This window comes from Eutrigla gurnardus (genome assembly GCF_963514095.1).
Source record: "Eutrigla gurnardus genome assembly, chromosome: 7".
NCBI classification, from domain to species: domain Eukaryota; kingdom Metazoa; phylum Chordata; class Actinopteri; order Perciformes; family Triglidae; genus Eutrigla; species Eutrigla gurnardus.
The window spans coordinates 25,506,310-25,521,100 of record NC_139921.1 but is presented as its reverse complement, the minus strand read 5'-3'; the positions used below and the strand labels follow the sequence as shown (position 1 = coordinate 25,521,100).

Here is a 14,791-nt window from a genome sequence, read left to right as displayed (position 1 = left end):
GCATGAATAAATGAAATCTTTGGTTTAGCTGTGCCTTTGTGCATTTACATTATTGTAAATAGTTTACAAAAATGTTAGTTATATAATCTTATGCTCTCATGCGGTGTGGTGACACAGAATGATGAGTGGAGCGACAGCCTCTGTACATGTACACCATTTAATAGTTATTATAGACATTTTATATACATTTCAACAGTTGTATTCTATGTGGTTCAATCTTTAAAATCTGCTGTTTCATAGTTTGTCCAAAAAAAAAAAAAAAAAAATTACAAAACTCATCAAAACTCGCAAACTGATCAGAACGTGTTTTTCCATTTCTCTGGAAGCCTAGAAAAAATAAATGTATTGTATTAATCATGCATTACACAAACAAAACGAGTCTTTAGTTACACAGGAAGTTGTCGCGTGGCTGAAAAGAAAAATAAAGACTTGTGATCAATTGCGTTACAAATCCCTTCAGTTTAAAAAGCAATTAAATTAAAACCACAACGATGAAGTAAAACGCTGGCCAGCCAATCAGGTGGCAGCTTTTGTTTTAAAAACCCGCGCCAGGAGGTGTCCCATTGGACCGTTTCTCCTGGAGCTCAACCCGGCTGGTTTTCTATGTAAGAGACGATAAAAAATGATATAAATAACTTTAGTCCTGCTTGTTGAAGCTGCGATGAAGAAACGTGAAATGAGAAAACTCACACAGTGATACGAGGAGGAGGAGGAGCCTGAACCAGGAGGGTTTCCAGGCTCCTCTATGAGCCTCAGACCTGCAGCTGCTCCTCCAACCAGGATCTACTGCAGCTGCATCTGTGGTGCATTCAGGTACCAGTTGGTCGAGCCAAATACTTCCTAGTTAATGAGCCGAAGCTCGTGGGGGGGTTGAGTCAGAGAGTCAAAATGTTTTACAAAATGTTTGTATTTATATAAATAAACAATCTTCTTTGTGTCTCCTCCTCCTCGGCCGAGCCTCAACACTCCTCAGCAGCGCCTCCCTCTCTCCTCTACCTCCTACGTGACGTGAAACCTCCGCCGAGGCGGCGAGCGACGGCAGGACGGGAGTGAGGACCCACAATGCTCCTTGGTGCCGTTGACGAGACGTTTCGACGTTTATAAAAACGATTATAAAAACTAGATTTATTTTTACACAAACAGAACGTCCACACGTAACTACGGTAACGCCAACCTCTGAATCCTCCGCTCACTCAAACACAGGGCTCTGATTGGGGGTGTGTGTGTGTGTGTGTGTTAACCGATCTTCTGTCCCAGTTAGGACGGATGTGAAATCATCTCACAAGTCTGACTTTTAACCCGACGTGGTCGTTCTATTTAAACCGAATCTAACTCGATATATTTTAACTTCTTAAAAACACGGTAAAAAAGTCAGTCTGAAGCTTCACTTCGGCTTTTCACTTAAATAGAACCAAACGTGGACGGGTTAAAACCTCAAACGTTCTCCTTCTCCCCCTCCTCCTCTTATTCTTTTGCTGCAGACGCTTCCGAGGAAACGGCCCTCCGATGTTCTTCTTCTGCTGTTTGCCAGTGACACGCCATCAACCCAAACACAGCTTCCTCTCAAGTTGTGACCTGAGGAGGATGGAGGAAGTGGAAGAGAAAGGAAGAGGAGGGGCGAATGAAAATGATGAGGAGGAAGGAAGGTATGGGAAGAGGAAGAAAAGGAAGGAAGAAGAAGAGAAGAGTTCTACGTCCAGGAAGCGGTTCTACGTCCAGGAAGCTGGAAATAAACACTAAATGCCAAAAGTGAAAACGGGCTGCGTCCTGGCGGCCAGCTGGAGACGCGACCCCCACTTCCTGTTTCCTGTTGAAGGTCAGAGACGGAACGAGGGTTCGCTGGTCCTGAAACCTGAGAGGGTCAGATCTCCATCACGGAGTCAGGTACTGGGTGTTCCTTTAAGTCCGTCCTCAGTCGCAGGGATGTGTGTGTGTGTGTGTCTTTCATTAATGTATCATCTATGTTCAGACACCTGAATACTGTTTGTATGAACAGACTAGCCGTTCTCTCCATGTCCCTGCCCTCCGGTCCTCCTCCTCCCCCATCTCCTCCTCTCGTCCGGTCCTCCTCCTCCTCTTCGTCTACACGTAGACCCTGGCTAGGGCGTCGGCCCCGGCGGAGGCGATGTAGGCCTTGGAGGGGTGGAAGGCCACGTCGTAGATGGCCTCCTCGCTCTTCTTACGGTGAGCTGTGATCTCCTGAACACACGTTTTACTGTCGAGGTTCCACAGACGCAGGGAGCAGTCGTGACCTGAGGAGGAGAAGGAGGAGGGGTGAGGAGGAGGATGAGGGAGGATGATAGAGGAGGAGGAGAGAAAATGAGAGGATGAGGATGGAGAGAGGAGGAGGATAGAGGAGGAGAGAGAATGAGAGAGGATGAGAGAGAGGGGAGGATGGAGAGGAGGATGAGGAGAGAGGATGGTGGACAAAGACAAGAAGGATTTTGAAAGAAGTGAAGAGGAGGAGAAATTGGTATCATGGGAGAAGTAGAAGGAGAGATAAGGAGGAACAAGAGGAGGAAGAGGAGTAAGCATCAAAGCAGCATGGTGATGAACAGTGATGACAGCTTTCTGGGCGGCGGCTTACTTCCAGACATCAGGTAGATCCCGTTAGGATCCACAGCCAGACTGGTGACGGCATCCAGGTGAGCCACCATGGCATGGATCACTTTACCTGCACACACACACACACAGAGACACACAGGTCAGGACGGGAGTGAGGACCCACAATGCTCCTTGGTGCCGTTGACGAGATCTAAAAACTAGATTTATTTTTACACAAACAGAAAACCGTCCACACGTAACTACGGTAAGACGGAGACGGACCTGACTTGTTGTCGTAGAACTTGATCTGGCGGTCCTCGTGTGCGGTGATGGTGACCGGCAGCGTGGGGTGACTCACCACCTTGTTGATGTGGTTGGACGCCGGCGGGGCTGCGGGACACGAGAGGGGGCGTGGTCAGACCAGGAGAGACCAGATATACACGTTTCTCTGTGTGTGTGTGTGTGTGTGTGTGTGTGTCTTACTGCCTTCTCCCTGCCCCTTCAGCACCAGTGCATTCTGGGAAGTCTCCAGATCGTAGACCACCACATCTCCGCTGTTGAACGACGCCACCATGTGGGCGGGGTCACACCCGTTGAAGTCCACCGACGTGGGGACGCCGTGTTCTACACACACACACGCACACACACACACACACACACACACGTTTAATGAGCTGCTGTTCCGGTGGCGTCCTCCGGGGGGTGCTGTCTGCGCGGCGTCCTCACCGTTGTTGGTGTTGAAAGTGCTGATGCAGGGGTTCTTCTCCGTCGGGTTCCACAGCTTCACCGTTCCGTCGGCCGAGCAGGACAGGAGGCGGTTCTTGATGCCGCTGTAAGCCAATCCCCACACGGCGTCCGTGTGTCCCAGCCAGGAGCCAGCCAGGACGCTGGGATCTGATTGGACGAGAGGAAACAGAGGGGAGGGCTTAATAAAGACAGGAGACTTTGAAAGGTGGGGACGCTAAAAACGCACTTTCGTAGAGAGGGAGGACATTTTGGAAAAGGAGTCCCACTTTTTCTATTAATATTTGGAAAATGAGGATTTCTGTTTAAGTGAGGACAGTTTTAAAAAGTTAGGAGTGAGGACACTTGAAGAAAGGACATTCTCTCTATAGCAAGGACAGTTCTGTGACGTATGGACACTTTTGGAAAATCAATCAAGTTTTGAATAGTCAGGACATGTTTTGGGACATTCTTGAACAGTTAAGGTATTTTTGGAAAGCGAGGACAATCATGGAGAGTGGGGGACACTTTCCAATAGCGAGGACAGATGTTTGTTGGACAAAGGGGACGCTACGTTTAGTAAGTGAGTTTTAGAAAGGTGGAGGGTGTCCCAGGTGAGGGTGGGGACGTGGACTGGTAGGTGGACTGGACTACCGTAGGTGTCGTAGGGGTCCACGTTGGAGCTCGGGATGTTCCACCACTGGATGGTCGAGTCGATGCCTCCGCTGAAACACTGCTCGCCGCTGGAGGTCATCGCCAACGACAACACTGGACCACTGAGGACAGACGGAGACATCTTTTAATGTTTACCCGACACGCTGTCGTCCATGACAACCATGAATGTATGTGTGTGTGTGTGTGTGCGTGTGTGAGATACGTACACATGGGCTCTGAATGTATAGACGGGCTCCACATCAAAAGAGGCACTTCTGTCAAACAAAAACACAGTTATTGAACACATCATGTTCATCACCATCTTTATCATAGAAGCTGTATGTGTCCCTTCCATGTCCCTTATGAGCCTGTGAGAGACCGGTGATGAGGTCCATGTAAGAGTACTGTGTTGAGTGTGGAGGTGATGTATTAGTACTTTTTGGCAGGGACGGTCTTGGTGAGGTTCCACAGTTTGAGGGTGTGGTCCTCGGACACGGTGACCAGACAGGGCTCCACAGGATGGAAGGCCAGCGCTCGGACGCCGTCAAAGTGGCTCCGCAGCGTGTACTTGGGGTTCCACGTCTTCCTGAACGAAGACTCCTTATTGGACGGCAGCTGAAGGGTGGATAAGAAGCGACAGATGATGGCGTGATTGGGGCTTCTCAAAGGGGAAATCAGAAAAAAAACGCTGAAACAACAGCAGCTGCTGTGTATATGCGTCTTACGTCGTAGCTGTAGTCCGTCTCGTCGTTGGTGACGGTGAGGTCGGCGAGGTCGCCCAAACCCAGCACGTTCTCCAACACGTCGTCTGAGCCGCCCAACAGGAAGGACTTCCCCCCGCCGGCAGGAAACGGGAGAGGCTCCGCTACAGAGACACAAATAAGACATCAATTCTTCCTTTCCCCTTGAAAAGCAATTTCTATTAGTTTTTACTCAAATTACATCAACAATAGACCAATAAATGCCAAGATACACCCCTAGAAACCCAGAGACACCCCTAGAAACCCAGAGACATCCATAAACACCCAGAGACACCCCTAGAAACCCAGAGACACCCCTAGACACAGGTGTTTCAGTCAAACCAGCGACCATGTTAACTGGTGACCTTCAGCCGGTCTCTGATTGCTCCTCCCAGAAAGGCGTTAGGGCGTCAACCTTTACTGCTACAGCATCAGCATGGTGATGCATTCATGTTCAATAGTGACATCACAGGATGCGTGATGTGGCTGCATTTAGTTACACACGTAACGCCACAGTCTTTTAGCGAATGAAGAGCTCTATGTATTTTTACTGAGTGGGAGGAGCTTCTCCCCAGCAGGGCCTGAACCCACCCTGTTCGGCCTGAACCCACCTGAGCCCTCTAGAAACACGGAGCCGGCTCGTTAAGCTGCTCTGTGACCAGCGGGGTGTATAGACGAGACCCTGAGGATCCCTGTTTTGATCCTGTGTACGACCCAAAGCAATTATACCGAGGTTGAAGCCCCTCGAATCTCACCCCACTCCGTCCCGTCTCCGGAGCTCCGAGCCTCGCCGGCTCCCTCTCCGTCCTCCGCCGTCACCAGGAAGTCAAACTCCTTCAGGGCCTCCTCCGTGTCGGCGTCATCCTCCGATGCCAAGCCCTCGTTCCCGATCTGGAGGGGGAGAGGGGCGAGGATGAGGGAGACAATATGGGAGGCGTGGTGGAGGAGATAAAAGAGGTTGTGTGTGTGTGTGTGTGTGTACCTTGGTCTTGTGTTTCTTGGCTCGGTGGTGTTTGTCGGTGCTGATGTCGTCCATCAGGTCTCCCTCCTCATCCTCCTCTTCGTCGCTGTCCTCGGCGTTCTCCAAGAAGTTGAACGTCTCCAGAACGTCACCTGGACTCCTGGACACAAACACAAAATGGTGTCACCGCTGTGTGACCTTTGACCCCCCGAAGACTCTCTGGGTGTCCGTCGGTGTCCAGGAAAGATCACTGCATGACTGAATCCCTCCGAAGGCCTTTGAACTCTAGCGACGACCGATTCCTTTGTTGACAGGAAGTGGAAGGATGCATGCGTGTATCCGCCACGCTCCTAAAACACCCACAATCCTCTGCGCATTTGTAACCCTTCAGCCTTGTTTTTTCCGGGTGGTGTTTAGTTTAGGGAGTTAGGCTTAGTCCACGGATTTCCTTTTGGTTTCTCATGTGATAGGGATGAGTCAGAAGTCCGGTCGGCAATCGTAGTCCAGTGTAGTCTCTGTAGGAGTCTCTTTACCTCTTGCCATCTTTGCGGCGCTCCGTCCCGTTGATCAGGTGCTGCAGGTTCTTGTTCTCCACGGAACCGTTCTGCTCGGATCCCGACAGGCCGAGCAGAGAGCGAACCCTCTGAGTACGGACGTCCAGGATGGTGTCTGTGTATCCGACTTCCTGCAGGTACCTGAACACACACAGTCGCACAGTTGTGTTTGCTGCTATTTCAATGGTTTTGAGAGATGAATTTAGTTATTTGTAACATGGCTTTGTGGAAAAAAAAGAGTGTATGCACCCCAGTATATCTTTATAAATCATGTCATGAATGTTATATTATTTAAGTTGTGTTTTTAATGGTTACCATGGGTTTGGACAACATACAGCATAACATTCATATCTCCTATAAATAGAAGATCTCACATCGTGATTTCTTTGTAACTACATGGTCTGGGTTGGACCTGGAGCCGGGTCTGTCAGGTTGAACAGGTTAAAGCAGACCCTGGTGACCTCTCTGTAAACCCAACAGAAACTCAAAGTGTTCTTACTGTCTGAGTAGTTGCCTTCCTTGTTTCCAGGTGAGCTGACTGTTGGCAGGAACAGCAGAGACCTCGGAGTCTTTGGTGTCTAAACGGACAAACGACACCCAAATTCAATTCCATGTTATTTACTATAGTGTCCCATCACAACAGCAGTTATCCTGGGACCCGTTCCACATGGATAAGGGACTAGAACAAGGTCAGGGTCTCCAGAGTCCCAACATCTCTGATGTTACAGCGCCACACAGTGGGGAGAAAACACTGTCTCAACTGACTTGAGCAGACCAGGATCTGGGGTTCATCTGGATTTGGTAGTATTATCAGCAAAAGTCGTATTAACAGTAGTATTACCAGTAGTCGTAGTAGTAGTAGTATTAACAGTAGAATTGACATTAGTAGTAGTAGTTGTAGTAGTAGTAGTAGTATTAACAGTAGTATTGCCAGTAGTTGTAGTAGTTGTAGTAGTAGTAGTATTAACAGTAGAATTGACATTAGTAGTAGTAGTATTATCAGCAGCAGTAGTAGTAGTATTATCAGCAAAAGTAGTATTAACAGTAGTATTACCAGTAGTTGTAGTAGTAGTATTATTAACAGTAAATGTATCTCCCAGAGTACATTAACAGCATGTAGAGTATCTGTGATGAAGAGTAGATGAAGCGTATCTGTGATGAAGACAAACCTACCGGATTCAAAGCTGGGCATCTTCACCTCCCCCTGGGTTAACTCTGTCCCGTACTTTAACTTGTGGTACTTCGCTCTGCAGAGGAAACAACATCCAATCAGCTCTCAGAGATCCAGAATACAGGATTCATGATCCGCCGCTCTCACTGCAACGCCTTCATTGGTACAAGTCTCACCTCCAATTGTACCACCCTCCACCTCCGCCGCATGGTCTCAGCCTAGGTCTCGGCCTACGTCTCATCATCTCAGCCTACGTCTCATAGTCTCAGCCTACGTCTCATAGTCTCAGCCTACGTCTCATCATCTCAGCCTACGTCTCATCTTCTCAGCCTACGTCTCATCATCTCAGCCTACGTCTCGGCCTACGTCTCATAGTCTCAGCCTACGTCGCATCGTTTCAGCCTACGTCTCATCGTCTCAGCCTAGGTCGCATCATCTCAGCCTACGTCTCATAGTCTCAGCCTACGTCTTGGCCTACGTCTCATAGTCTCAGCCTACGTCTCATAGTCTCAGCCTAGGTCGCATGGTCTCAGCCTACGTCTCAGCCTAGGTCGCATCGTCTCAGACTAAGTCTCATCCTCTCAGCCTACATTGCATTGGAAGGAGATATTGCTAGGTGGGTTTTGTTGCATGTGGTGCAGAGAAGCAGAGAAGAAGAGTACTAGAAAAGAGAGGATCTACAGTGTCGGGATCGGCGTGGGTTCTTACCGTTCCTGTTTTAAAGCGTATTCTAACATTTTTATTCTTCTAACCAGGTCGTTCTTCAGGTTCTCCTGACCTTTCCGCTCACCCTGCAGGAACGCTATCCTCGCCTGCAGACACACACACAGAGAGAGAGAGAGACAGACGGGTCATTCATGTGGTCATCACAGGTCATCAGAGGTGAACTCATCACCACAATCTTACCCATGAGCCCTGCCACACCGAGGCTGCGGTTGGGGCAAAACCTCGTAATCATGGTGTTTAGACGTTTAATGTTTAGATGGGCCAGAAAATAAAATATATATATTTTTTAATAGTCATGTAGAGGATCATCACACGCTTGTATCTCGTTTCCATGACGCCCAGTAAAACAAACTGACCTTCAAATCATTTCATCTTCAACACAACGTCTCCACTTTTGTTTACACCTCCACCTGTCTTACTGTCCACCTGTGTCACTGTTCATCCACCCGTCAGTCTTCCTACCCACCTATCTCACTGTCTGTCCACTTGTCTGTCCGTCGACCTGTCTCACTGTTTGTCCATCTGTCTCACCGTTCATCCACCTGTCTCTCCATCTACCTACCTCACTGTTCATCCACCCCTCTACCTGCCCGCCTTTCGTCTACCTGCCCGTCTTTCGTCTACCTGCCTGTCTCACTGTTCATCCACCCGTATGTCCACCTGTCTCACTGTCTGTCCACCTGTCTGTCTGTGAGCAGCTGCTCCTGAAACCAAACCCCGATAAAGGCCGAGAGCTATTTATACACAAACACAGGGAGCTCTCTGCCAGGGTGACCATGACAACAAGGGGGGATTCAGAGGCAAACTGGGGGTCGCGACTTCCTCTAGTGCACATCGCCATGACGACAGGGAAAACCAGAGGTCCTCCTCGGGCCAAAGGAGAGAGAGACGGATAGAAAGGGAACTGGGGCATCTGGGAAGAGGATTACATAACAGACCAGGCTAATACAGCCGTGCTCTGATTGGTCGGCTCTGTGACTGACAGCCACAGCCCCCCCCCCCCACGTATCCCTACGACATACCAGCAGACAACCAAGCAAGCAGAGCGGAGGCAGCTGGCAAGTTTGTTGGACTCTCTACTGTGTCAACTGTTAATGTTTGCCTCAGGCAGGAAACCCAGATTTGTTCGTAATACAGTTGTTTTGTTTATTATGTTTTGTTTATGATTCTTCTCGTTTAGAATATATCAGCCTTCTGACCGATCCTCGGACCAGCTGGGGGCGTTATGGCGACGCTACACCTGTTGAATCCTGTTTGTTTGTCTGAGGCAGCTGTTAATAAGTCTCTCTGTTGTTTATGTTCTCAGCCCCCCCCCAGGGCACCTGGTGAGCATGAATCAAGCACTCCCCGGGGAGAAGGAGTGAGATCAGAGTGGCGGGGTGATGGCGGGGATGAGAGGGGTGGTGGTGTGTGGAGTGAGCTCACTGGCCCACATATACCAGGATGACACAGGTTTAAAGTGTTTGTGACTGAAACTTGGCCTGAGAGAGAGAGAGAGAGAGAGAGAGAGAGAGAGAGAGAGAGAGAGAGAGAGAGAGAGAGAGAGAGCGAGCGAGACAGAGAGAGCGAGAGAGAGAGAGAGAGAGAGAGATATTTCGGGCCGGTCTACTTTGAGTGCCCAGCGGGGACCAGGCTGTCAGAGCAGGGCCCAGTAGGCCAGGACACCTTATATCAGCCTGCAGACCTGCTCTCTTTACCTTAGCACCCCCCCCCCCCCCGACATGCGGTAAAGACAGTAAACACAGTGACCTTTGACCTCCTGACTAAACTGAGGTGAAATGAGCATTTTTCAGTCACTCTAAAGTTGGAGGTCATACCACTCCCTTCCTGTCCCGCGGATCTGAAACGCTTCAGTCAGACGCACAGCTGCGAATATCGATGATGCCGCGATCACAGGAAGCCACCACACCGCTTATACTGGACTTAGGTTTGCAGCTTAACTCCACGACGGTGTCGAGGAACCGGAGAGAGCGAGAAGACGTGGAAGACGACGGTGTCGAGGAACCAGAGAGAGCGAGAAGACGTGGAAGACGACGGTGTCGAGGAACCAGAGAGAGAGACGTGGAACGCAATGGCGTCAAGGAACCGGACGTGGAACACGACGGTGGCGTGTTAGATGAGTTCATCAGCTCCTGTACCAGCTTTCCATCTCTCCTCGATCACATTGAAGTGGTTTCTCCTGGTCTGATCTGGTCTCTCCTGGTCCCTCCTCTGAGAAACTAAACAGATTGTTTATGCAGTTCTGCATTTTCCCTTTCCATCCACCAACCGTAAAAAGAAGCGGGCTCATACTGCAAAAACATGAATTTTTCCACTACATCGCTGCTGTCTGCCGGCTGCACCCGGATCGGATTCAGGTCTACAAGGGAGACAAAGATCCCTGATCCGGGTCATGACGTGACACCGGCCTCCGAACTCTTCACCAGCAGCATTCAACGTAACACACTACAGGTGTCCCTTTAATCAGAGTGATATTCATCTGAAAGCCCACCTCCTAATATTGTCAGCGAGGCTGCGTCATGATGTGTTAGCACGCCGCCGGACCGGCTCTCTCTGTGTGTGTTTGTGTCGTAAATCCAGCATGGAGGCTTTTAAAAACGAAGCCGCCTTCAGCTAGCGTGACGAACCAAAATGGCTGCAGATTAGCCGCCAGTCGGTCCTCGCGTCCCCGAACGTCTAGCCAGTAAAGTACTAACATCGGACGGTGGGGGGGGGAGTGACGACAGCAACAGCGCGTGCTCAAGTACTAAAACAGGCTTCTGACAGCGCTAACGTGAAGCTAACGGCTAATGGTCACCCTCAGCGCACTCCGCTATCCCTGCTCGGTCCCGTTAGTTCGGTCCCGTTAACCCATTAGCTTGGTCCCAGTTAGCTCGGTACCGTTAGCTTGGTCCCGTTAGCTCGTTCCCGTTAGCTCGTTAGCTCGGCCACTTAACTTACGTTACCAGCAGCTGTTGCTGCTTCGACCGCGAACGTTAACGACAATCTGACGTACGTGAGATTATACAAACTGCTTCATTTAAACTCGTTAACCGGACACTGTTGTTGTTGTCGTCGTCGTTGTTGCTGTTGTTGTCGTCCTTAGCTTCGGCTAGCGTTAATCGTTGCTAAGCTAGGTGTGCTAACCTGGAGCTCGGCCCTCTCCACCTCCCAGTGCGCCCTCTCCATCTCGAACCGGGCCCACTCGTGCTGGATGTAGTGCAGGATGCCGGGGATGGTGTACTGCTGCTGCGGCCGGGGCAGCTCGTCAGGCTGGTGCGGCACCATGACTCCTCCGCCGCCGCCGCCTCCTCCGCCTACCATCGGCGGATTAGCATTGCTGTTGCTCCCTTGCTGCTGCTGCTGCGGCGGCGGAGGCTGCTGTCTCGGGGAGCCCGCTGCGACCCCTCCTCCTCCGCCGGGGTGCTCATCCATGTTTTTTTCCCTTCCTTCCTTTCTGTTTTTTTTTTTTTTTTTTTTTTTTTTTTTTAGAAAAGTATAAGGAAAGTCCGAGGCAGCGACGGTCCGTTGGAGGATTCCCGTCCCCCCCTAAAGGAGCCCGTCGTGTCTTCGCTCCGTGTGTGTCGCTCTGGCTCCGCCGCGACGTGCGAGGCGGCTGCTGGCGGCCCCCGGAGGGCTGCGGTGACGGCGGCTGGTTGCGGACGCGGTGTTTGTGTGTGGCTCTAACCGGCCGCCATTACTGCTCTCGCTCTCCCTGGATCCGACGATTACGGAGGGAGAACCCAACTGCGCTGCATGACGGGAAAGATCCATCCTGCTTCTTTTCCCATCCGCTGTGTAGCGTTCATGACACATGAACAACGTCGGAAATCACACACCTATCTGTCCGCTGAATAAGCTGTTGTGGAGAGAATGTAAATACAAATAAAACAATAATACAACACTGATTCCAATGCATTAGTTAGTAAGTAAGTAAGTAAGTAAGTAAGTAAAATGTATTTTTATAAAGCATATTTAATGGTGCAAAAGCAGATAACAGAACACATACACCTTAATTTAAATAAAAGGACAATACGTTAGAACATATATAACAATATCTACGTCATGAAAGGGCTGGAAAGGCCGGGAGAAGATGTGTGTTTTGAGCCTTGATTTAAAACTAGAGGTGGAAGGAGCGTCTCTGGTAGACAGTAAGTGTGTATATCTGGATGTGTTTTCAAAAAGCCATTAAAAAGCTATTTATAAATGTGCAACCCTGAGGCCACCTAGTGGTTGTATGAATGAAACACTCTTTTACAACGATGACACACACACACACACATATATATATATATACACAGCATATATATAGCATGTGTGTGTGTATATATATATATATAAATATATAAATATAATGTTCTATTGTAAAAATAGTAATAACTGAAATGCGGGCTGGGTGGTTAAAGATCCGATTTACTATGTGCTCCATAAACGCATCAGAAGAGGGAGCTACTGAGCATGCGTCAGAAATGCGAGAAGCCCACGGTAGCTCCAGGGCGCAGTTAGCTTTTAGCGGTTAGCTGGAGCCTCTCGTTTGTTTCACAGTCGTTTAACTTTGATACGAGTTTATTATTTAACCGTCTGAACGACCTCGCCTGTTAACAAACATTTAAAATAATTTAACAGCAGTTAGCTTGTTGTTGTTAGCGCGCGTGATGATGATGATGCGGCTCATTTAGCTCCAGCTTAGCTTCAAGCTAATTGCTGCCGGTAAGTGTCAGACACATTCACGGTCCTAGCAAGCCGATACGTGGACGAGTTAACTACAAATTAAAAACGCGCTATTAACGCTAATAAACACGTCACAGTGGATTCGAATGCCGCTTTCAAGTGCTCCTCGGACACTCCGCTTTCCCGGCTACGGAAGCCGCGGACGTGACGTGCGTTACAGCAGCAAACAGCTGTTGTCTGCAGTTACTCACGTTACGTTACTTCACTCGGGTACGTTTTACTGCATTTACCAGGTTCACTACAAAAATATAACAAACTAATAAACACGGATGTGTAATTATATTTACGTCACAGCTGTATAGAAACATAAACAACATGACAGCGATGGACACGTGAACGCATCAATAATTATACTGCAATATTCTGCATCATGAGTCTGTTTAAGTATATTTTTATGCTATTACTTTTCTGAGTTTACGTGATGTAGTATTTCTCTGGTGTAGATTGTTACATTGTATATCATTGTTTGCAAATCTGTTGTTTTCCTCATTAAATGTTATTTTTTAACATCTTAGTGAAGTGGTGATAGACGTGTCTGGTGGTCCAGCAGTCTGGTGGTCCGGTCCCAGGATGATCAAGTTCGTGCTGATGGTGAACCGGCAGGGTCAGACCAGACTGTCCCGGTACTATCAACCTGTGGAGCTGAGCAGGAGAGCGGCGCTGGAGGCCGACGTGGTCCGCTGCTGCCTGAGCCGCAAGAAGGACCAGGTACCGGTCCCGCCCCCCCGTCAGACCATCTGTGTTCTACTTCCTGTGGTCCACTTCTTGCCCATGAAACCAGTTCTTGTGTCCTCTGCTTGTCCCCAGTGTTCCTTCGTGGAGTACAAAGACTTTAAACTGGTTTACCGCCAGTACGCCGCACTCTACATCGTGGTCGGAGTCACAGACAGCGAGGTGACAAAACTCTCACGTCATCATCTCATCGAACGTTAATCCACCTCTGAAAATAGTCAGCAAAACGCTCTATTTCCTCCAGTTTGTTCACGACACGTTTCTTTAATTGTCTTATTGATGATGTCATAACAGCAGGGCGGCGTATGAATGATGTCACTCATCCTGTCTGTGTGTTGGCGTCCTCAGAACGAGCTGTCCGTCTACGAGCTGGTTCACAACTTTGTGGAGGTTCTGGATAAATACTTCAGCCGGGTGGTGAGTAGAAGTCATACCTGTTTAATATTGAACTGAATGGGGAAACACATAATAAACATTTAAAAAAATGAATACAGATATTTTGGTTAAAATGAATTTCTAAAAATAGTTCATTCGGGTCGTGAACTTATTCAGGCTTTTATTTTGTAGGGGCGTCATAGGGAAGATTTTTATGTTCAGTGAAATTTTGATGAAATGTTAACGAGTCGGCGGTGAAAACGGCGTTGTTTACGTTCGATTCCTGTTAATTAAATCACAGGCAGAAACCATTGACCCCCGACCTTTGTGTGTGTTTGGCTCCAACAGAGTGAACTGGACGTATCCTTTAAAGCTGACCAATCATGGCAGCCCTCTGTCGGCACCACTTCCTGTTTGTCGTTGGTTTCTTTGACTCCGCCCTCAGATCATGTTCAACCTGGACCGGGTCCACGTCATCCTGGACGAGATGATCCAGAACGGACACGTGGTGGAGACCAACAAGAGCCGCGTCCTCGCGCCGCTCACCGCCCTCGACAAGATGGCCGACAGCTGAGGCTCGCAGGAAGTGATGTCACAGACTGACCTCGTTAGGACTTGACTGGAATCGAACCTGCAACTTTGTGACGAGCGAATTAACGTGAACAGTCGCTGACGTCGTCTCGTATTTCAGAGACGACTTCCAAACCTTTCCAGGACTTTTCAAGGACTCAATAAAAATGTCCAGGACCATCCAGACCTGTGTTTGTAGCTCAACTTCACCCCCAAGAACTTAGTCCTGGTCTGGTCTGGTATTTAGTCCCAGTCTGCTCCAGTATTTAGTCCACATTTGGATTTTAGCGTAGACCTCCTCCCTGCAGGACTCCAGTGTCAGAAACAGGAT

At 49.1% G+C, this 14,791-nt stretch overlaps 2 protein-coding genes across 5 annotated transcripts; one reads left to right on the top strand and one right to left on the bottom strand.

Annotated features, from left to right (window-relative positions):
* Nucleotides 1-138: 138 nt before the first annotated feature.
* Nucleotides 139-11,813, bottom strand: strn3 (striatin, calmodulin binding protein 3). Its single transcript, XM_084013042.1, has 16 exons — nucleotides 11,200-11,813; nucleotides 8,056-8,159; nucleotides 7,350-7,423; nucleotides 6,676-6,754; nucleotides 6,156-6,317; nucleotides 5,644-5,782; nucleotides 5,417-5,552; nucleotides 4,647-4,786; nucleotides 4,358-4,536; nucleotides 4,149-4,196; nucleotides 3,922-4,043; nucleotides 3,271-3,438; nucleotides 3,028-3,168; nucleotides 2,827-2,934; nucleotides 2,588-2,674; nucleotides 139-2,252 (listed from the first exon to the last, which is right to left on the bottom strand). Exons 1-16 carry the CDS (start codon nucleotides 11,485-11,487, stop codon nucleotides 2,083-2,085), a joined length of 2,145 nt encoding a protein of 714 aa, XP_083869168.1. The 5' UTR covers nucleotides 11,488-11,813; the 3' UTR covers nucleotides 139-2,082.
* Nucleotides 11,814-12,543: 730 nt separating this feature from the next.
* Nucleotides 12,544-14,713, top strand: ap4s1 (adaptor related protein complex 4 subunit sigma 1). Of its 4 annotated transcripts, XM_084013074.1 has the most exons (6): nucleotides 12,545-12,993; nucleotides 13,331-13,491; nucleotides 13,591-13,677; nucleotides 13,864-13,932; nucleotides 14,239-14,250; nucleotides 14,336-14,713. In XM_084013074.1, exons 1-6 carry the CDS (start codon nucleotides 12,870-12,872, stop codon nucleotides 14,462-14,464), a joined length of 582 nt encoding a protein of 193 aa, XP_083869200.1. In that variant the 5' UTR covers nucleotides 12,545-12,869; the 3' UTR covers nucleotides 14,465-14,713. The 4 variants fall into 4 exon arrangements, with proteins under 4 accessions (XP_083869199.1, XP_083869200.1, XP_083869202.1 ...); XM_084013073.1 differs by having other exon boundaries at nucleotides 12,544-12,993; nucleotides 14,239-14,713; XM_084013076.1 differs by having other exon boundaries at nucleotides 12,550-12,762; nucleotides 13,334-13,491; nucleotides 14,239-14,713.
* Nucleotides 14,714-14,791: the final 78 nt, after the last annotated feature.

Coding starts and splice junctions, on each gene's coding strand:
- strn3 (XM_084013042.1), bottom strand. CDS start 11,487: ATGGATGAGCACCCCGGCGGAGGAGGAGGGGTCGCAGCGGGCTCCCCG. Junction 7,424..8,055: donor TACGCTTTAAAACAGGAACG/GTAAGAACCCAC, acceptor TTTCCTCTGCAG/AGCGAAGTACCACAAGTTAA. Junction 6,755..7,349: donor GATGCCCAGCTTTGAATCCG/GTAGGTTTGTCT, acceptor TTGTCCGTTTAG/ACACCAAAGACTCCGAGGTC.
- ap4s1 (XM_084013073.1), top strand. CDS start 12,870: ATGCCGCTTTCAAGTGCTCCTCGGACACTCCGCTTTCCCGGCTACGGA. Junction 12,994..13,330: donor CGTTACGTTACTTCACTCGG/GTACGTTTTACT, acceptor CTGGTGGTCCAG/CAGTCTGGTGGTCCGGTCCC. Junction 13,492..13,590: donor TGAGCCGCAAGAAGGACCAG/GTACCGGTCCCG, acceptor GCTTGTCCCCAG/TGTTCCTTCGTGGAGTACAA.